Below are 20,476 nucleotides of genomic sequence, written 5' to 3'. Positions count from 1 at the left end.
GCTCCACTTATTCCACTTTGGCCAGCGGGAGTCTTTTCATGTCGGCTTCTGGGTCCTTTCGACACAACCCCAGCAGTCTTTGATAGCTTCATGGCTTTCCAGGGTGACCAGATGTTCCAGGCTCACGTTATGCTTTTCCTGCTTCAAGTCTGGAATCAGCCATTCCTCCAAGGAGACTTTGTCCTTTTAAATAGGGAATGGCATTTTGGAACCATAGTCTGGGTGCTGGAGGGCTCACTGTTTTGACTGGTCATTGTTTCCAGGCCTTCTCAGTGGATGAGCCGAGGGTATAGGATTATGTTTTAAAGATTAAACATAAAATAAATCATGTATTTATGATACATGATTTATTTTATCTTTAAAACATAATCCTAATACTTCCTAATCATCAGGATGCCAGAAGTTTTTACTTAACCTTATCGAAGTATATCTCCTTTCTCCTAGCTTGAAAATCTTGGTACTCAGTGCCTTCAAAATAATTACTCATATACTTTTTTACAGTACCACAAAATAGTCTCAGAATAAAAGAGCAACCCTACCACTAACAAATGGTTACTGAAAAGAGTTTAAACTTTTTTTGCAGTTCTTTTTGTTCTTAGGATACAACCTACTAGGGATGTACAGACAGATTACTGTCTTTTAAAATCACTTGGAATGGTTTCTATGTGGTTATGTCACTAACTGTATACACGCTTAGGTCTTTGTGTTTCAGTTTAGTTTTGGTTGTTAGTGATTGCTCTTTTACAATTTAATTTTGTTTTATGATTATGTAAAATATTTACGTTTCCAAAGTCAAATGTACAAAACAAGTTATACTCAATAAAGTATAGCTTTTATCCTCTTTTGTCCCTCTCCTATAGGTAACTATTTAATAATTTATGGTTTATCCTTCTGTTACTTTTGAAAATTATAAACAAATGTGTATATCTTTATATAAACCAATTTTTAGGTAAATGAGAACGTATGCTTTTCTCCACCTTGCTTTCTTCACGTACAGTATATCCTGGAGATGAGTCTATACGAGGAAGAAGAAATACTCTTCATTCTTTTTTTTATCTGGTGCTCTAGTGTGTGACTGGGCTATAATTATTCAAATAGTCCTCTGTTGATGGTTATCTGGGGTATTTCCAGTTTTCTTTGCATTTTTGCTATTATAATATTGCTGTAATACATAGCTTTGTGCATTTGTGTTTTCATGTTTTTGCCTTCGAATTGTTGGGATATTTCCCTAGAAGTAGGATCACTGGATCAAAGGGTAAATGCCTCTGTAATTTTTCTGGGTATTGCTCCATAGGTATGGTACCATTTTGCATTCCACCAGCAGTTTGCTCTTGTACTTTTCAAAATCTTTTCATATATATTTATCTTGTTTTACCTTTTGAGCAAGTAGTAAAACCTGGGCAGTACAATGATTTTTATCACTATTTTCAGCTGAGTGATGTATAGCATAAAACACTTAACATTTTAATTAAGAAAGATTTTGGCTCTTGCTATCAGCTGCCAGTTCTTGCTGATCGTATTCTTCTGTGAGGCAGCTACTTTTCCTACGTTTTCATGGGCTGCTTCTACTCTTCTGCAGGTTTAGAAACCATATGGTGGATGTGTTAGATTTATCTCTCACATAATAAATAGGTTCACGGTCTCCCTACCACTTCCTGGTCAAGGCTGGATTTTGAGTATGATGTTTCCAGGTAGATGAAACTGGGAAGAGGGAGGCTTTATAGGCTGGCCAAGAGTGGCAGAATTCTCCGGATAGTCTCTTATTTCGACCCCCAACCTCCCTTTTTGTTTTCCCCACATGATAGGTTTTCTTCAGCTAAAGAAACTTGCTAGTGCCTTAAAGAGGCCTTTTTTTTTTTTTGCGGTACGCGGGCCTCTCACTGTTGTGGCCTCTCCCGTTGCGGACCACAGGCTCCAGCCGCACAGGCCCAGCGGCCATGGCTCACGGGCCCAGCCGCTCCACGGCATGTGGGATATTCCCGGACCAGGGCTCGAACCCGTGTCCCCTGCATCAGCAGGCGGACTCTCAACCACCGAGCCGCCAGGGAAGCCCAAAGAGGCCTTTTAAGGCATACATTTTCTCAAGGAAAGCCGTTTGACTTCCTCAAAGTGAAGCAGGCCAAGGAGTCACCTTCTCTTTCTTTCTCTCTCTCTTCTCTCCACGCCCCTCTGCAGAAGAGGAGGGGGCAGAGGAGCCCGCCTCGGAACCAGAGTCTTACCTGGACCTGCCAAAGCAAGTTTCAGTGAAAACTACCAGGAAGATCCTGATGCTCCTGTGTGACGAGTCGGTGAGGCTGCGCTCCTGGCGGGTGGCTTTGCCGACTTTCTGCCCTTCTCGAGGGCTGCTTTTGATGACACTGGACGGGCCAGAGGTGGTCTGGAGGCAGGAGTGGACCTGCCCTCAGGATGGTGCTGGGGGCGGCCCCTGGGCTTCGTGGGGACGCAGAGAGGCTGTCGTGCTCCAGAGCTGACCTGGCTGGGCAACAGGCCCTACCTTAGTGGTCAGCAAGCCTGGCCCAGGCCAGCCAACGGGCTCCTGCTAATTAAAAAAAAAAAGCTAAACAATTGCTCCCCTGGGAGAGGAAGGGCACCGGTCTCACGTCCGTGCGTCCACCTGACGAGTAGCGTGGCCACAGCCGACGGTGGCCTTTCTCTGGGAGCTGAGTCTGCGGTTACTCTGGGGGTGTTAGGCCTTGGATACCTTCACTGGATATTAGCAAAACTAATGGGTGTGAAGGCCTCCTTGGAGCTGGTTCAGCTAGAAGTCTTATTGTACCCAAACAGAATTGGTGTTTATGCAGATTTTCATTTCTGAGATGGGAAGGAGGTGGCACAGAGATTGGCAGCCTCCAGCCCACTTGGGACAGTTGGGACAGTTCTTGGGCACGAGGGGGAGCTCCTGCCACCGAGGGCAGCTCCAGCTGAAGGGGGCGGCTGGCGGGTGCCCCCCTCTGTCCGCAGGCTTGCTGCCAGTGGCCACCCCTCCCAGGAGCCCTCCCCCAGGCGTGGTCCCCACTCCGAGCGGGCACCCAGTCTTCTCCGCCCTCACCCCCCCCACTTGACGTGCACCGTGCTCTGCTGTCTCCATCTCCCCCCAGCCCTCCTCTCCTCCAGCTCACTGCCTACCGCTGCGTCCGGTAGATGTCTGGGGACTAGCATTTGAGTGAAGTGACATGGGCGGCCGGGAATGGGCCTGGGTCGCGTCTGCACTGCGGTGGGGAGCTCAGGTGTCCGCCCCATGGCTTGTGGGCGAGGTGCGTCCGCACCCTTCTGAGGTGCGGGGAGCTCAGTCCATCATGAGGATTGGCTTTGTGTCTGGGAAGGGCTCGTAGGCGTCCCGGGAAGGCCTTCCTCCCAGGGCCCTGCTGCCCCACGTGTCAGCCCTGGGCTTCTGCTCTGTGGGCTCGTCCCTGGCTAGTTACCCAGAGGGGGGGTGCGGGGCCTGGGACTCGTCCTGAACCCTGTCTCTGACTGGAGATGTCATCTCTCTTCTCCTCAGGGTTTCCTCGTCGAGAGCAAGCTGCGGAGCCTTCTCCTGCCCCTGGATAAGAACGAGTGTTACCTGCTGAAGTTGGACGCCATCTTCTCAGTGAGTGCCCCCCGGGGCCAAGTGGGTGAGGGTCCTGGGGTAACGAGAGCCCCCTGGCTTTTCCAGCATCGCCCCAGCCCAGGAGTAGACGCGGGGCCCCCGGGGCTCCCCCGGCCCCCTGTCACATCCCGCCCTTTCCCTGTTTTCCGTGTATGACTTGGCCTCAGAGTCGCATCCCTGTCTCCCATCCCACCCCTTCCTCTCTCATGGCCCGGCTTTCAGCCGTCGGTTCTCCCCTCCGCCCCTAAACTGAGATGTGGGTTCGGCCCCGTGAGCGTTCTCGTGTCCACCGGGCCCATACGGGGCCGTTCCTGACCTGAGCGTCGTTCCTCTGTTCTGATGTGCGTGTCCAGATTCACTGAGCTTTTTGCCGTGTTGAAGGGCCTGTGCTCTGGGCCGTGGCAGGCGCTGGGGCTGCAGAGGGGAGCAAGGCCCCTGCCCTCGGGGGGCTGAGGGCCTGTTGACTCCCGGAGCCATGGCGGGAGGGGACGCTTGTTGATGTGGTATTTGAGCAGTCAGTCTATTTTTCCCTCAGGCCCTTGGAATTGAAAATGAGGATGACTTGTATAAACTGGTAAACTTCTTCCTCAAATACCGAGCTCATCATTCACCTCCCAGCCAGGTAAGGTGACGTGTAATAAAAAAGAGAGCATTTAAAATTCTCCTGGAAGTCCCCAGAGAGCATTGCCGCCTTTGAATAATACTTCTGGAGAAACAGGGAGGGCTTTGTGTCAAGGTTAGCTGACTCGGCATTTCCCTTGTCATTATTACTTTTTGTCTTTGTAAAGGGAAGGCTGGCTGGCGAGGAGATGCTGTTCTTATACTGAGGCCCAAGGAGTCTTTTCCAGGACCTTCCCTCAAAGCCAGGCCTCAGCCACGTGAGACCTGGGCTCACCAAGGTCTGAATATTTGGATCCGTAGCACTTTCCTGCAAAGCAGGGCCCATTTTTAATACCTATCTTGATTGTAATTGACTATTTTGAGGAAGTCATCATGTTAAAAATATTATAAAATTTTAATGTAAAAATTAAAAATTGAATTACAAAATGTTTTTACTATTGTCAGCCCCAGGGTGAGTATCCTGTTATGCTTCCAAAAGCGTTGGCTGAGTGGACAAAACACAGAAGCCATTAAAAAAAAAAAAAAAAAGGGATGTATTTGACTGCATTAAAAAAATTCTGTAGAGCAAAAATCACTATAAGCAAAGTTAAGATACAGATGACAGGAGGGAGAAATATTTTTAATTCATATCACAGTTAAGGGCTAATTTCCTTACTATATAAAGAACTCTCATAAACCAATAAGAAAAAGACCCACAAGTCAATGGAGCAGACAAGGGATATGAACAAACACCTCCTAGAAGAGGTAATAAGGTAACTTTTAGGGACTAGGGCCGCGGCAGCCATTGCTCTTTGCAGTTCGGTGTCGGAGTGAGTAGGGCTGACGCCAGGCAAGGAATCGTTTTCTCTCCAATCGCAGACCCTATAAGATTTGGCTACGTCCTTCATATCTGACTGGATTTACAGTGGTTTCAGCAGTGTGCTACAGTTTTTAGGATTCTATAAGAAAACCGGTAAATTGGTATTTCTTGGATTGGATAATGCGGGAAAAACAGCATTGCTTACACATGCTAAAAGACGACAGACTTAGACAACATGTCCCGATGTTACGTCCCACTTCAGAAGAACTAACCATTGCTGGCATGACCTTTACCACTTTTGATCTGGGTGGACGTGTTCAAGCTCGAAGAGTGCGGTGAAACTACCTTCCTGCCATCGACGGCATTGTATTTCTGGTAGACTGTGTAGACCACGAAAGGCTGTTCGAATCAAAAGAAGCACTTGATTCACTAATGACAGATGAAGCTGTCGCTAATGTGCCTATACTGATTCTTGGGAATCAGATTGACAGACCTGAAGCCATCAGTGAAGAGAGGTTGCGAAAGATGTTTGGTTTATATGGTCAGACGGCAGGGAAGGGCAGTGTGTCTCTGAAAGAACTGAATGCCCAGCCCTTAGAAGTTTTCATGTGTCGTGTGCTCAAAAGACAAGGCTGTGGAGAAGGCTTCCGCTGGATGGCGCAGTACATTGATTGACACCAGCCCGCGTGGGTTCAAGGTCTCACCATTCAGGCCTCCTCAGAGATTTGATCACTCAACGTGCATAACTTGAATTCGATAGACTTTTGTTGCTTAGAAATCTAACAGATGTTTTTTAGACTATTAATATTTTTGTGTGTGTGTGTGTGTGTGTGTGTGTGTGTGTGTGTGTGTGTGTGTGTGGTACGCGGGCCTCTCACTGTCGTGGCCTCTCCCGTTGCGGAGCACAGGCTCCGGACGCACAGGCTCAGCGGCCATGGCTCACGGGCCCAGCCGCTCCGCGGCATGTGGGATCCTCCCGGACCGGGGCACGAACCCGTGTCCCCCGCATCGGCAGGCGGACTCTCAACCACTGCGCCACCAGGGAAGCCCTAGACTATTAATATTTTATCAACCTAATTTGAGTTAGAATTGAAAACTGATTCTAGTAAGCTTGACTATCACAATGTTAGCTTTCTAATTCCATAAAAATAATTAGTTTCTACAGTTTATAATCTGACATTACCCCCAGCACCATTTTTAAAGAGCAACTTTCCAGACTACATTTGAAGCACTTTTTAACAATATGAAACTACAAATGTAAACCATATTGTAAAAAGTTCTTCATGTTAAATTTTTTATGTACTTTTTTGGAACTAGTTTTTAAATTTTAGATTGCGTGTCCATCAATCTTAAGTGAACAGTTAATAATTAGCTTATTGATGATTGCATGATGCCTTACGATTTTCATTATTTTTTTCTCATGCAAACGTCATGCAATAAAGCAAACCCTAATATTTGGCATCCTTGTTGGGCAAATGTTTCATTTTAATGTGCCTTACCTGGCTAGTAGGTGCTGAAATTTTGCATGTTTAATATTATCTATATGAGGGGGTTACTGGGAAAGGAGATTGCTTCAGAATATTTAGAATAATGCCTAAGTTCCTAGAGGCTTTTGCATTTTCCAGGAGACAAGTTGTGTTTGGTTGCACCTTATACCACATTTATCTCTGAATCATGTGTATTTTTATCTGTTACACTTCCATTACCAGTGCTGATGGGGTCCATGTCCTAGTCCCTGTGGGATCAGCCTTCTGCAGAAAAACACAGCTTCTGGTACAACCCAAGGTTAATTTTTGGTTTGGTAGACCCATTCCAGTTGTCTGATTCTGAAGCGCTCCGTCTTACTGGCTCCCGGTTTGGTGTTCGGTGCCTTTTCACCAAAAGTAGTGACAGGCAGCAGTCTCCCCACATTTAGAGGTACTCCCTAGTCTCTTTGTACTTAATGGTACTCTCCAGGGCAAACGACAAGTAGGGTCTTGTGCGCAGTTTCATCGTGGAGACCTGAATCTGAGGAAAAAGAGCCTATTCTGCTTCATTTGTCACTGAGACGTTTGGGGATTTTGCTCCTATCCTACAGCTCTTTTGCATTTTTGGCATATTTTATTTCTTGGTGGAAAGAAAATGAATCCATATATTTAATTTTATTTTATTTTTTTAGTTATTCTCAGCTAGCTCTCACTTTATAGCACAAAAGGCTTTTGTTTTTAGATACAGTACTTGCCACGGGACAGTGTCTGCAAGCCTCACTGATAGACTTTCTAATAAGATTTTAGTTAGCTTTTTGAAAGCATTTTAATTTCCTAAGAAATTGAGTTCTTTTTTTCCCATATGTCGGAGATTCCCATAATTAGCTGAAAGACAAGTGCCAAATATTTATTTTTAAAGACTGTCAAGCTTAAGATTTCCCCTGTCATAAACCAAGGTTTTATAGTATATTTAACCAATTCCATTGAGAATCGATTGCTCCAATTCCATCACGAGTGATTTTAATATCAGAATTAGTGTTTTCTCTAGCTGTTGTCCAAAGCAGAGTTACTGTAGCCCTTCTGTCATCAATAATGTAATATATGAAGCAAATGAGGATTGAAGGACATGCCTGGAAGGAATTACCAGTTAGCTAAACCAACAAGGTCATTTCACCGTGACATTTGGTTTTAGGAATTCACGTGTTCTATTTCACTTTCAGCTTCCTTCTGAATGAAAATAAAAAAGCTTTCTCCCTTCCTAGAAACATCAGTAGCACCGTGGGAAAAGTAGCAAATGATATTTCAGCCTCTTGGTTTACTCTGCCAGATACGTTTAAAGTACTCATTTTTAATGTCTTGACTAAACAGAATTAAGCCTTATTAAAAGTAACTGCTTCTTGTAGTTGGTATCTTTTCAATATTTACAGGGACATGCCTTTCTTCAAGTATTTCCTAGTATCTATTGTGATGATTGAGAAGTTAATTATTTGTGTTCTCAATTGGTATAAAGGAGAAAGCTTACTGGTTTCTCTAGAGGGGATTTGCTTTCTGGTACAAAATATCTTGTTTCAGAACTCTCATTCTAGGTCTGTCACTGGGATCAAAGGAACAAAGGCACCTTGTGGACCACAGCTAAACTGTGGATATTTTCCCAATGATGTAAGAGTCTTACGGCCTGAACCTCTGGAAAGGAAGCTGTACTTTCCTGCCAGCTGGAGAGAGATGGGACTCAGAGTTCCCCAGCCATTGGGTTTACCATCTATCTCTGAGATCTCCTCAGAGCACATACACTGAGTCACTGCTTCCTTCAGAAGAAGCAAGTTAAGAGAATGCCAAGAAGCAGTGAAAGCACACGGGGGAAAACATATACTCTGTATGTGCCTGTGCAAGTGTGTACATTTGTGGAGTATTTTTTGGGTAAATGGTAGTATTGAGGACATAGGTTAATTTTGTTCCTCCCAGTGTAAAGTGTGAAAATGTAATTAGCACTATTGTATACAAGCTAAGATTGGATTCCATAGAAATCAGGAAGTGTTCAAAAGATGTTTTAAAATCTTAAGTCCAAAACTCTAAAAATAGAGGGCCTCAGCTGGCTTTTATATTTTTAAATAAGAGATTCTTAACCTCACACCTGTTTCAATGATTGCTGTTAATTATAGTTTTGTGTAACTGTTTAAATTGATGGATTCCAGTTTATCTTGGTGAATTTTTAGATCGAAGATTATAGGATTTTTAAAAATTGGGGCACAGATATTTCCTAAAGCATATGAAAAAATATTCTTCGCCCTTGGCTTAGTTGACCCAGTATCCTTGAGTGCCAGAGAAGTATGAATTCAGATATTGCCTGCATAGATCTGAATTTTCATTTTGTGCGCCTGTGTACATATGCAAATTTACTGTGGTTTACAACGTATCCACAGAACGTTGTTTCTTTTCTTTAGTTTTCAACTGGCTCACACTTCTGCGTAGTGCTTTCCAGCACATAAGCTACTTATAAATCATTAAAATAGAGTAATAGCTGTGATAATAATGTTTCTTGCCTTCTGCAAAATGATTTGATTAACCCAACAATTTCACAAGTTCCATCGTTAAAAACAGAATACCTCTAGTTGACATGATTTCAGAGTTTCAGGAGACAGGTTTACATTTTCTGAAACTGCACTTGGTATGTGGCTCAATGTGGCATTTCAGTCTTATTAGTCACTTACATGACTGAAGTTTGCAAGGCTTCTATTGCCAAATAAATTTTGACCAGAGTACATTAAAAATAGCTAGTATAAAAGGAAGTCTCTCAGAAAATCTTGTGTTGATTTTATTTAGAGTATATTGTTTGGATTTTTTTTTTTTTCTGGCCGTGCCATGTGGCATGCGAGATCTTAGTTCCCTGACCAGGAATCACCATGTCCCCTGCATTGGAATCATGGAGACTGCCAAGGAAGTCCCGTTTGGATCTTTTTAAACATATGTAAAAGTTGGTGAAGCTTCAAAAAGTCTCCAAGAGAGCATGAGAAAAATAGAGATTAGTAAATATAAATTTCTGGATGCAAAATTAATAGGGAATTAAAGGTTTTCTATAAACCTTAAAATTTTTTTTTTTTTTGGTAATAGTTAAGAGTTCAGAAAACAGTATATCTTCAATTAAGGACTAAATTCTCAAAGCTCCGTATTGATATTTCTGGTTGTTTCCATCATTGTCCTTTTGAAATGCAAATTAGTGCTTTTTAACCAAAAAAAAAAAAAAAAAAAAGAAAGAAAGAAAGAAAAAGAGAAAAAAAAAGAAAGGAAGGAGAACAAGCTCTTAAAAATATAGGACTGTACCTCTATGTAAAGTGATTGAGATTTTGTTAAAACCATGTTTCTACTCTTGAACCCTGTAACCATTCCCCCTCACATACCCCCAGCCCACACCTGGGTAAAAATATCCCTGAGTATAAAGGGAATCTACAGAGTCTACTGAAGATGCAGTTTTGAACTAGCTAATTTTTGTCCTCATAATTAGAACATTAAGTAGCTAATATATTTAATACCTCTTATTGATTGTTCTGGGCTTTGACCACACTTTCAAACAGAATCCAAAGTAATCACGGTAAAGTAAGCAAATTTATTCAAAGTAAACTTTGTTTGAGGAGTGCCCCCACCCCAAATAGATTTTAGGACAGAAATGGGAAAGGTTTTTGAGTTATTTCATGCAGAATTATTATCTGTGGAAAAGCCGCACTGGAGTGGATGAATTCTTCTTCAACGTGTATTTTAAATGTAGCGGGGGAATTAGATTTAATTTTAGTTTTAACTATTTGGGGGAAAAGGGAGGTGACAGTTCTACAGTTTTTTTTTTTTTTTTTTGTGGTACTTGGGCCTCTCACTGCTGTGGCCTCTCCCGTTGGGGAGCACAGGCTCCGGACGCGCAGGCTCAGCGGCCATGGCTCACGGGCCCAGCCGCTCCGCGGCATGTGGGATCCTCCCGGACCAGGGCACAAACCCGTGTCCCCTGCATCGGCAGGCAGACTCTCAACCACTGCACCACCAGGGAAGCCCAGTTCTACAGTTTTTGACATACAAGTTGTCCTTGAAATTGTTTTCATTATCAAGTATAAAGATTCACATCAGAACGGCCAACTTCACATGGGTTTCTGGATTCCCTGGCGCTGCTCCTAACCTGGACTCATAATCAGTTGCCATACTGGGGCAAGAGCACTCAGGGTGAATATAGTCTCATAACTTTAAAAGTGATCAAAGTGTTTTCCGTGGTGAGGCCTTCAGTATTTGAGTGAACGCAGAGTGTGTTGACGTGGTAAGTCGGTGATAAGTTTTTCATCACTAACCTTGTCTGCACTTTTGTACACCACTGCTTGCACTAGTATCTTAGTTTGAATTTTAACAATCGTTTTACAGTGTATACAGATTGCTAAGCATTAATTTATATAAAGATATTTCTGTTTACTTTTATGTATTTTACAAAGAACAGCTATAATAGTCGGTTAAATGTTCTTAAATTGTGTTTGTGTGTTATTTTGATCATGTTCTATTGTCTTTTCACCCCCTATGGACTTGAGTGTCAGGAATAGAAAAATAAAATGATTACCTGGTCTTTGAAAAAAAAATTTTAAACATATGAAAATATAATCAGGCTGTCTTGTATCAAGAGAAATACAAATTAAAAGTCCTCAAAAAAAAAAAGGAAACAAACAAAAAAAACCAGAACAAATTAGAATAGTTGGTTGGTACAGGGAAAGCACAAAGAACTAGGGCTTCCCTGGTGGCGCAGTGATTGAGAGTCTGCCTGCCGATGCAGGGGACACGGGTTCGTGCCCCGGTCCGGGAAGATCCCACATGCCGCAGAGCGGCTGGGGCCGTGAGCCATGGCCGCTGAGCCTGCGCATCCGGAGCCTGTGCTCCGCAACGGGAGAGGCCACAACAGTGAGAAGCCCGCGTACCGCAAAAAAAAAAAAAAAAAGTGCTCAAATTCCATTTTCATCTCTCAGGTTGGCAAAAATCTGCAAGTTTGATAACACGTAGTGATGGCTGAGATTTGGGAAACAGTCATGCTCATAATTTGCTGGTGTGAGTGTACATTGTTGCAGCCTCTGTGGAGGACAGCTTGGCAGGATTGATTACAAAACCGTATAGTACACTTCATGCTGTGATTCCTCTTCTAGGATTTTAGTCTATTGATATACTTGATACAGTGGAAACGATGTGTTTATCATAGCTTATTCATCGCAGCACTGTTTGAAATGACAAAAGATTGGAAATGACCTAAATTTTCATCATTAAGGAATGATTAATATATGGTGCATCTACACAATGGAATACTATGCAGCTGTAAAAAAAGAACAAGAAAGTTCTTTATGTATTTATGTGAAAAGCTTTCTAAGGTTTACTGGTATGTGAAACTCTACTATGTATGTAGTAGAGTATCATTCATGTAAAAATGGAAGAAAAAGTGAAAGTGTGTGTGTGCTTATATGTATATATATTTCTTTGGAAGGATACATGAGAAACTGATAACATTGGTTTGCCCATGGGAAGTAAACTGAATGAACTGCAAGGCAGGAGTAGGAGGACTTTTTAAAATTAAAAAGTTAAAATTTAATTTGTATTATGAGTCAAGCGGATATTTATATCATACAAGCTTTATGAATATCAATGAACACCTGTGAACTGGATTTAGAAATAGAACATTATCACTGTTGTGGTTTTTTTTTTTTTTTTTTTTTTAATTCTGCTGCACCACATGGCTTGCGGGATCTTAGTTCCTGACCAGGGATCGAGCCAGGGCCCCCGCAGTGAAAGCACTGAGTCCTAACCACTGGACTGCCAGGGAATTCTCACATTATCACTGTTTTGAAGCCCCCTATGTGTCCCTCCCTGGTCCCATCTTCCTTCTTCCCCGTTCTTTTTCCTCACTCTTTCTTTCTTTGTGTAAATGCCTCCCTCTGCATCTTTTCCTTAACTTCTGTAACCTTCTGTAAACTTTTCTCCGTTTTGCCTCTTTCTGTCCTCATACACTCGTGCTTGCGTACCTCCAGCCATGGTTACCCTTGCACCTTTGTCCAGATCAACCCCTGGCATCTGTGTCTCCCCTACAGGAGCGAACAAGCCTCATATCACCATTGGAGAGGCTGGACCCCCAGGCAGCGAAGGAGGGAAGCCTTGTGGAGCGGGAGCCACAGGAGAAGCAGCCCCCACCTTCTCCCAGGCTCATCCACCCCAACGATGTTCTCAAGATTCTGGAGGCCTTTGTCACGGGTCTGAGGAAGCCCAGGTGGGCTGTGTGGCTGGAGGGCTTGCCTGAGAACTGGGGAAGCTGGATGGGATGGGGGCCCAACAGATGCCAGGGATGGGAGGAGAGGCTGCTGAGCCAGAACTTGGGGGGAGTGAGTAGAAGGATGTCTGGAAGGAGGATGAGAGGAATCCACGGACATTACAATGAAAGAAATGGGTGTAGAAGCGACTTGCATGTTTTCCTTCATCATTCATTCATTCAGCGCACATCTGTTGGGATCTGCTGTGTGTGAAGGCCCCGTGGGGAGAGCACTTTGTGATCAGGACAATGGTCGAAGCATACGGAGGTGTCATGTTGCTCAGGGGAAGTGGTCACCCCCATCTGGCATATCAGAGAGGGCTTTAGGAGAAAATGGCACCAGAACTGGGTTTTCCTCGGTGGACAAAGTGGGGGGCGAAGGGCATTTTAGGAAGTCACAGCACAGGGAAAGGCCTGGGTCAAGAATCACGACAGAGAGGTATGGCCGGAGTGTCAAGGATCTGAGGAGTGGGACCGGCTCGGGTAGAGGAGCCAGGCCAGATCTTGAGAGCCTTACCCAAATGGCCCAAGGTCTTGGTCTTTCCCCTGTAGTGGAGCGGAGCCAGAAAAGGATCTTAAGCCATGGGGGAGCCCTGAGCAGACTTGCATTTTAGAAAGAGCACCTTGGCGGCAGGGAGGGCGCTGCTGCTGGATGCAAGGCCAGTGGTAGGAAGGTTTGTCCAGGTGGGAGGGAACAGCCTGGATGAAGCCTATCCTAAATGGGATGGAGAGGAGAGAACTTCCGAGAGCTGCTTTGCTACATTTGTGGAAGAAATGGGCAGAGTAATAAGCTATAAAGCCCGTGAAGTAAACTGATTGAGAGAAAGCTGGTGGATGAAACTCCAGTGATGGTCTCACAAAGGTGACAATGGCACCAGGAATCAGGAACATTGATGATAAGCGGGTGTTCTGAGAATCTTCCACGATCTGATGAACTTGTATAGCCGGGTGGGAAGGTGGCAGGTGGAAAGGCAGTAAGTCTGTGAGGTGCAGGCACTGTGATGGGACCTGCTCGGGGGCCTGGGTGACGCCAGGTGGAGAGGATGGTACCAGTGCTGTCAACCCTCAGGGACTTTCGGGCACCAGTGAAGCTGCTGGAGGTTGTGCGAGACGACTCAAAGGACTCCGAGTACTGGAAGGCCCTGACCACGGTTATCCCCGCCACCACCCTGAACCTCTGGGACGCTCTCTACACAGCCTTGGAGAAATACCAGTACGTGTGTATGCTATGGCCGAGCAGGAGGAGGGAGCCGGGCAGACAGGTAGGAGAAGGATGCTGCTTGGAGCGGCCACATTTGGCGCCTCCCTGTCCCGTGAACTCTTGGAGAGAAAAGCTGCCAAAGGGCCACTCCTGTTGGGGGGCTGTAGTGTCGGGGGAGGAGCCCTCTGGCCCCACCCTCCCTGTTCTGTTCCGCTGGCCTGGCTCGTTCAGGGCGGGAGGGCTGCTCTGGTGGGCGAGACTTCTGGGGTCCTCTTCCACCTCCAGCCAGATAGAAATGCAGAGCCCCTGGCTCTTACTTGCTAGAGGATGGAGGATTCAATGGGCCTCTAACCGATTTTTCTGCCCGAAGCGTCGTCCTGACCCAGAGGGCCAAGCTGCTGCTAGAAAACAGTTCTCTGGCGCAGCAGAACACAGAGCTCCAGCAGCTGCTGCAACAGTATCTACACTCCAAGGTGGGTGACGAGACCCTCCAGGGAGGGGAGGCAGGATGCTGGGAGAGGCCGTGGGACAAGAGGAGATACTAGGAAGTGAGGCGTCACCCCTGCCCACACCCTGCGGCGAGGCGTGGGAGCTTTGAGGTGCGGGCTGTAATAGTGTCCCTTTGATGCCCATCGTTTGCAGCACCGGCTGCTTGTTGGACGGGCTCTTGGAGGCAGTGACAAAGCCAGTGCTGGCCTCCCAGCTTACGGAGCCCTTCCACGTGAATTTCCTTCTTTGGTCCCTAACAACCAGTCTGTGAGCCAGATAGGGCGGAAGTGATTCTCCCCCTTTCACAAAAAGGAGAATCGAAACTCGGGCGCCTCTGTAACTCGCCCAGAGGGCAGACTCCTCCCTCTCTGCCAGCCCTGGGTGTCCGGCCCGGGATGTGGGAGAGGAGGGCGGGAGGGCTGCTCTGGTGGGCGAGACTTCTGGGGTCCTCTTCCACCTCCAACCAGATAGAAATGCAGAGCCCCTGGCTCTTACTTGCTAGAGGATGGAGGATTCAATGGGCCTCTAACCGATTTTTCTGCCCGAAGCGTCGTCCTGACCCAGAGGGCCAAGCTGCTGCTAGAAAACAGTTCTCTGGCGCAGCAGAACACAGAGCTCCAGCAGCTGCTGCAACAGTATCTAGACTCCAAGGTGGGTGACGAGACCCTCCAGGGAGGGGAGGTGCGGGCTGTAATAGAGGTTCCAACTGGGGCAGATATTCCCTGGCCCCCACTCGTGCCTGCTCCCAGCTGGGGCAACTTCCCCATGGCTCGGCCGGAGGAAGGATCGCCCCGTCCGCCCCACAGAGAAGAGTCCGTTGGCAACACACTTGCTGGCTCTGCTCTGCTCCTGGGGGATCCTCCACGTGGCGCTTAAGGCCGTAACATGGGGCTGAGCGTAGGTCCTCCGACCGTCAGCTGAGGCCAGTCACACGCCCACGCACTGGGGATGTGTGGCCCGTGAGGTCTCAGGCCCCAGGCCACCCCTGATGGGGGGATGTGGTGAGTCGGGGGGTCGCGATGGCCTCTCGGCCCGAGACAGGACTCAGACGTTTGGGAACCGTATGGTCCGTACTTCCTTCGAAGCCACTGTGGACGGGAGGATGGGGAGGAGGGGGGAGGCACAGGGCCAGACTGGGGCTAGGGTGGGCAGGTGAAGAGTGGAGGGGAGGGTTCAAGAGAATGGATCAGAGGGGAAGGTTAAGAACATTACCAGAGCCTGGCGAGCTGGGACAGAAGCCGGAACCGAAGCCAGACGAGGAGCCCAGGTCTTGGCTACGGAGGAAGGCAGGCTGCAGGCTTTCCCAGGCAGCCCGAAGTGTCTGGGGCAGGAAGTGCTCCCAGGGATTTGGAGGCCTGTGGCAGGGGGACCCTGGGGGAAGTGTCATGACCTTTATTCTTTTCCAGATAAACCCTGAACTGCAAGTTCCTCCGACTCAGGTGTTCCGGGTGCCCACAAAATAGAGCCAGACCTCGAAAGGCTGTCACGTTAGGGCCGACACTGGTATCGGCATTGGTGCCACAGGTGTCATCTCCTGGGGAGCTGCCTGGGCCCACTCCCTGGGTTTTCCAGAGCTGCTGTGGTCGGGCCTGACAAGATCAGGTGACAAGAGGAGTTACGTGTATCCTGCAGGCATGATTATAAAGTCTTTAAAAAGTTGGGTCTGAATCTCTTTAAAGACGTCAGGTGAGACTCGGGCCCCCATCCCCACCTCTGTGTCACGAGGGGACTTTGTCCCCAGCCTCGGACTGTGCTTTGACAACAGGCTTGTAGCTGTGGGACGGGGCCCGTGGCACGGGGCTCCCCTCTTGCTTTTGGGAGAAGTTGGTGTCTGCCGGTGGCGGCTGGAGCTTTGGGCCATTTCAGGGTCTGTGCCTGCAGACTGTCCTTGGGCCTGCAGGACCCTTTAGTGAGCTTTTGGGGCCCCTGGGTCCAGCCTGCGGTGCCCCCTGGGCTGTGGTGTGAGGCTCTTCCTGTGGGCAGCCTGGGCAGACAGCCCTGTACCTTAGGCCCACCTTGAACCCCGGGCCACAAGGCCCCCCAGAGGGTTAGGGGCCCATCCTGTACTGAGTTTGCCAGCCAACCCTGCACCCCGCCCCCCATCAGTCCCCCGACTTGGACAACTGCGGACTTGTCAGCTCAGTGTTTGATTTCCTTTATTAAGAGAAAAATCACCACTCGAGAAAGGAAAAACAGCCAAGAGAAACCCAGCTCACACAGGCAGGGGGGCAGCACTTCAAGCAAACTCCAGGCAGCCCCTGGAGGGCCGGAAGGGCGAGTCCTGAAGGGGCCAGGCGGGTAGGGGGGCACGGGCATCCAGGCGTGGACGTCCAGGCTTGCGAGCGCTAGCCTGGGCTGAGGAAGCTCTGGAAAGCCATCAGGACCCACAGGCTGGGCAGGGACTGGGCTTGTGCACCCAGGGCTGTGGCTGCCTGGGCCGAGTGGAGAGGCCCGGGGAAGCAGTCACCCCGCAGGATTAGTGGGAAGGATCTGGTGCACTTCTGCAGAGCCAAGACTGCTAGTGTCGGCTGCCCTTGCAAGATTATGTCTGGGGGAGGGGAGGGTGATACTTTTTGCTCGTTAATTCTTTTGAAAGCCCTGGGCACTGGCCCATGACTGTGCTTCTCAAGTCTCAGTTAATTTCCTTAACGCTTTCGAGCTCTAGGGGAAGGCCGGTGGAGGATTTGGGGTGGCTTCCTCTGGAGCCTCAGCAAGGTGGGGCAGGGCCCCACCCCTTCCCACACTCCCCACCTGGCAGGCAGGGACCAGAGGGGAGGGACCGGGCCAGCAGCAGGCTTGAGGTGGTGAGGACAGGCAGGGAGGGGGGGGTGTCACCAGCCCAGCAAGCAGGACGAAGGCCCCTGGGACCTGAGGCCTCCATGCCAGAGGAGAGGCAAATGCCCAGGCCCAGAAGGGGGAGTGCAGGGAGGCCCCGGGGCCTTCATGCCCCTAGGAGCTTCTTGACCATGTAGCCGGGGAGGCTGTAGAAGAAGAGGGCCAGCATGAGCAGCCCCAGCAGTGCCAGCACGATCTTGATGATGAGCCACTTGTACCGCGTGCAGATGAGGTACTTGATGGACTTGAGGGGGTTGAGGAACCAGACAAAGGCCGTGTCGGGCCGGCTGGGGGAGGGAGAGTCTTGGTCAGTTGGTGGCATGTCCAAGGCACCCCATCCCCTCAGCCCTACTAGACCCCAAGAGTACTGAGTCCCCAAAGTACTGAGTGCTGGAGGGAGGGTTTGAGCCCATCTCTAAGCACCAGGTTTGCTGCCTGCATTCCCTGTCCTCTTTGCAGGACCCTCTGGTGCCCCATCTCCTCCCGCGGCCTAGACGGCATTTCTGGCAGCTGGGCAGCCATCACACCTCCCGCACCCTTGCAGCGATGGCAGGTCGATGCTTGAAGAGGCAGCCGCAGCACTGCAGGCAGTTCCGATTATTAGGAAGCTCCCCTATCGAGTGGTTCCTTGCATATGGTCCAGTGCTGCCCCATGTTCTCAGTGAGATCGGTGTTTCTCAACCGCTGCCCCTTTCTGCTTCTGTCCCCACCAGGTCCTGCCAGGGGTGTGAGGGGGCCCCGGTGGGGCATATGACACCCTCACCCCGACCTGCCCACCGTCAGGGCTGGATCGCTATTCTACCTTTTGCAGGGCCGCCTAGCCCAGAAGGGCTTGTTGAGCTTACGTTCTGTTGACTGGGTTACAAAAACGACAGGTTCTATAAAATGTCAAGATGGAAAATCAAAGTATTGAATATGCTGCTTCAAATTCCTCCTGCTCCTGGAGGACATGGACCACACCCTCCAGAGCCTTTCAGCGCAGATGGGGCTGCAGCACAGGGGTGTGGGCGCAGGGCACCTGGTCTCTAGTCCCAGCGGTGACAGGCAAGTTAGGCACCTCTCTGAGCCTCAGATTCCTCACTTGTACCACGGGGTTAATAGTAGACCCCCACCTCCGGGGTTGGTAAAAGGGTGACATGAGAAAGCGCATGGGAAGCTCTCAGCTCAGCGCCTGGCACCGAGCTGTGCTCCGCATACGCTTGTTACTAAGATGTCTGAATGGGATGGAGATACTCACTGTCCTGCAGGGCAGGAAAGGGCTCGGGGTTGGAAGGAGGATACTGGTAGCAACTATTCAGGACTTGGTGGCTAATCCCAGCCAAAGCCTTTCCCCTTTCCCGTCCATAGCTCAACTTCTTTCTGCCAGTGGAACTGGGTTAGAGTCTGTCCGGATTGTTGCTGGGAGAAGGAGTGGTGTAGAGCAAAGGACACTGGATTGGCAGTTTGAAAACTGAGGCTGAATCCTAGCTCTACCCTGATGGCTAGGTGACCTTGGCCGATTTACTTTTCCTCTCTGACCTAATACGTGAACATGCAAGACAGTTATTTGCAGTTCTGAGTCTATGATACCGTTCGAAAGCTTAAAAGTTGCTGTCTGTATCCTTAATATGTGCACTTGTGTGTGCACTTGTGTGTGTGTGTGTGTGTGTGTGTGTGTGTGTGTTCCACAGGCTGCCCAGCTCATAAGCCCTAGGTCCAGGAGGAAGGGAGGAGTGCCAGAGCCAGTAGGATGCTGGGCTCAGGCCCCCAGGATCTTCCTGACCAGGTAGCCAGGCACAGAGCAGAGGAAAAGGGCGGGGAGGAGGAGCGGCGGCGATATGTGCGCCGCAGGAGGTAGCGGGCAGGCTGGAGAGGGTTCAAGAACCAGATGAGGCTTGTGCCGGGCCGGCTGGAGGAGCAGGAGGAACAGAGGAAGCACGGAGAAAGGCCACAGAAGATGAGGGCTGGGCTGGGGGGCCCCGGCCAAGATGGGGGCCAAGATGGGGGCCGACCCTTGGCTGAGTTCACAGTTCAGGCACCCCCCCCCCCCCAGCCGGGAAAGCTGCCTGGGGCCCCAGAGTCCACCACCGCAGCTGTTTGTCTTTGGCAAACACTAGGAAGAGCCTCTGCCTCAGCTAAGCGGGGCCTTCCCTGGGAGAGCTGCAGCTTTCCTGTACTGGTGGCCCGTGCCCTGGCACAGAGGGAGGTGTGCATTTGGGGGAGGAGGGGGTAGGCTCCCCTGCGATGAGGCTGTGGCCCAGGAAGGGACAGAGAGGGCAGAGGTGCCTACAGGGTGGAGGACAAGAAGACCAGAAGGTTCTGGCACCTCCTTCCTGTTCCAGTGCCCCCAGGGACTAGCGTGGCAGGGGCCTGGCCAGCAGAGCACTCACTTGGGTTTCTCCAGGGGGTCAGGTTCATTGCGGGCCAGGCCCACTGGATTCTTCTCCGCCTCCTCGGCAGTGAGTAGATGCAACTCTGCCTCCACCTTGCCCTGCAGAGGGGAACAGAAGGGTCCCGGTGCCCGGGTTAGGTGTCAGGCCCTCAGCGCCCTGGCCTGGCCCAGCCCTGCCCCCTGCCCAGCAGTAGCGGTGCCCACCGTGAGCTCAAACTCATCATTCTCATTGCGGGCCAGGAGGGGCCACCAGCCTTTGATACGCTTCTGCTTGAAGATGGAAGCCAGGGGCACGTCCACCTCCCCCGTGGCCATCTCCATGCTGCACTGCTTGGCCGTCTTCGCGCCCCGCGGGAACCGGTTCAGGTCCAGCTCGATGGCCCCTGTGGCAACCTCAGAGTCAGCTCTGACGTCCGGTACTACCGACTGCACCCCCAAACCTGCCTCCCCTCCCCCGCCCGCTCTACTCCGGTCTCAGCCTTTGCACCCAGGAAGTCGTCGGCGGAGAAGTGGTCGGCGTCCCAGATCTGCAGGGTGAGCCGCGCGGGGATTTTGTATTCAGTCTCGTCCCAGGAGAACATGGACTCCTTCTTGGAGATGACGATCTTTTCCTCGGCAGCCAGGTAGTCGAAGGGGAACAGGTAGCGCCAGTTGAAGTTGCCCTCGCCCGTGAGGGAGTGGTAGTGGACGTCCGTGTCCTGCTTGTCCTCCTGCTGGCCCTTCAGCCACCTGTGGAGCATTGTCGCCTGCTCCAGACTTGTGGCCGCACCTGGGGGGGGGGCTCTCTCCACCCACAGCGCC

The 20,476-nt window shown here is 49.4% G+C and overlaps 2 protein-coding genes and 1 pseudogene across 2 annotated transcripts in view; 2 read left to right on the top strand and 1 right to left on the bottom strand.

Annotated features, from left to right (window-relative positions):
• DRC1 (dynein regulatory complex subunit 1) overlaps positions 1-15,967 on the top strand; it is a 51,066-nt gene extending 35,099 nt beyond the window's left edge. Inside the window, exons 11-17 of the mRNA XM_067007941.1 lie at positions 2,176-2,288; positions 3,500-3,589; positions 4,125-4,211; positions 12,565-12,740; positions 13,849-13,992; positions 14,351-14,453; positions 15,876-15,967. Coding sequence (XP_066864042.1) covers positions 2,176-2,288; positions 3,500-3,589; positions 4,125-4,211; positions 12,565-12,740; positions 13,849-13,992; positions 14,351-14,453; positions 15,876-15,932 — 770 coding nt within the window. The 3' untranslated portion in view covers positions 15,933-15,967. The remainder of the gene's footprint in view (positions 1-2,175; positions 2,289-3,499; positions 3,590-4,124; positions 4,212-12,564; positions 12,741-13,848; positions 13,993-14,350; positions 14,454-15,875) is intronic.
• LOC131765727 (small COPII coat GTPase SAR1B pseudogene) lies at positions 5,217-5,742 on the top strand (annotated as a pseudogene).
• A 633-nt stretch (positions 15,968-16,600) lies between the features above and the next one.
• OTOF (otoferlin) overlaps positions 16,601-20,476 on the bottom strand; it is an 89,051-nt gene continuing 85,175 nt past the window's right edge. Inside the window, exons 43-46 of the mRNA XM_059078548.2 lie at positions 20,163-20,404; positions 19,880-20,058; positions 19,674-19,774; positions 16,601-17,591 (exon numbers count right to left, since the gene is read on the bottom strand). Of these exons, the coding sequence (XP_058934531.1) occupies positions 17,411-17,591; positions 19,674-19,774; positions 19,880-20,058; positions 20,163-20,404 (703 nt within the window). The 3' untranslated portion in view covers positions 16,601-17,410. The remainder of the gene's footprint in view (positions 17,592-19,673; positions 19,775-19,879; positions 20,059-20,162; positions 20,405-20,476) is intronic.

Source organism: Kogia breviceps, chromosome 11 (assembly GCF_026419965.1).
Source record: "Kogia breviceps isolate mKogBre1 chromosome 11, mKogBre1 haplotype 1, whole genome shotgun sequence".
Taxonomy (NCBI): Eukaryota; Metazoa; Chordata; class Mammalia; order Artiodactyla; family Physeteridae; genus Kogia; species Kogia breviceps.
This window is presented reverse-complemented; position numbering and strand designations above follow the sequence as displayed.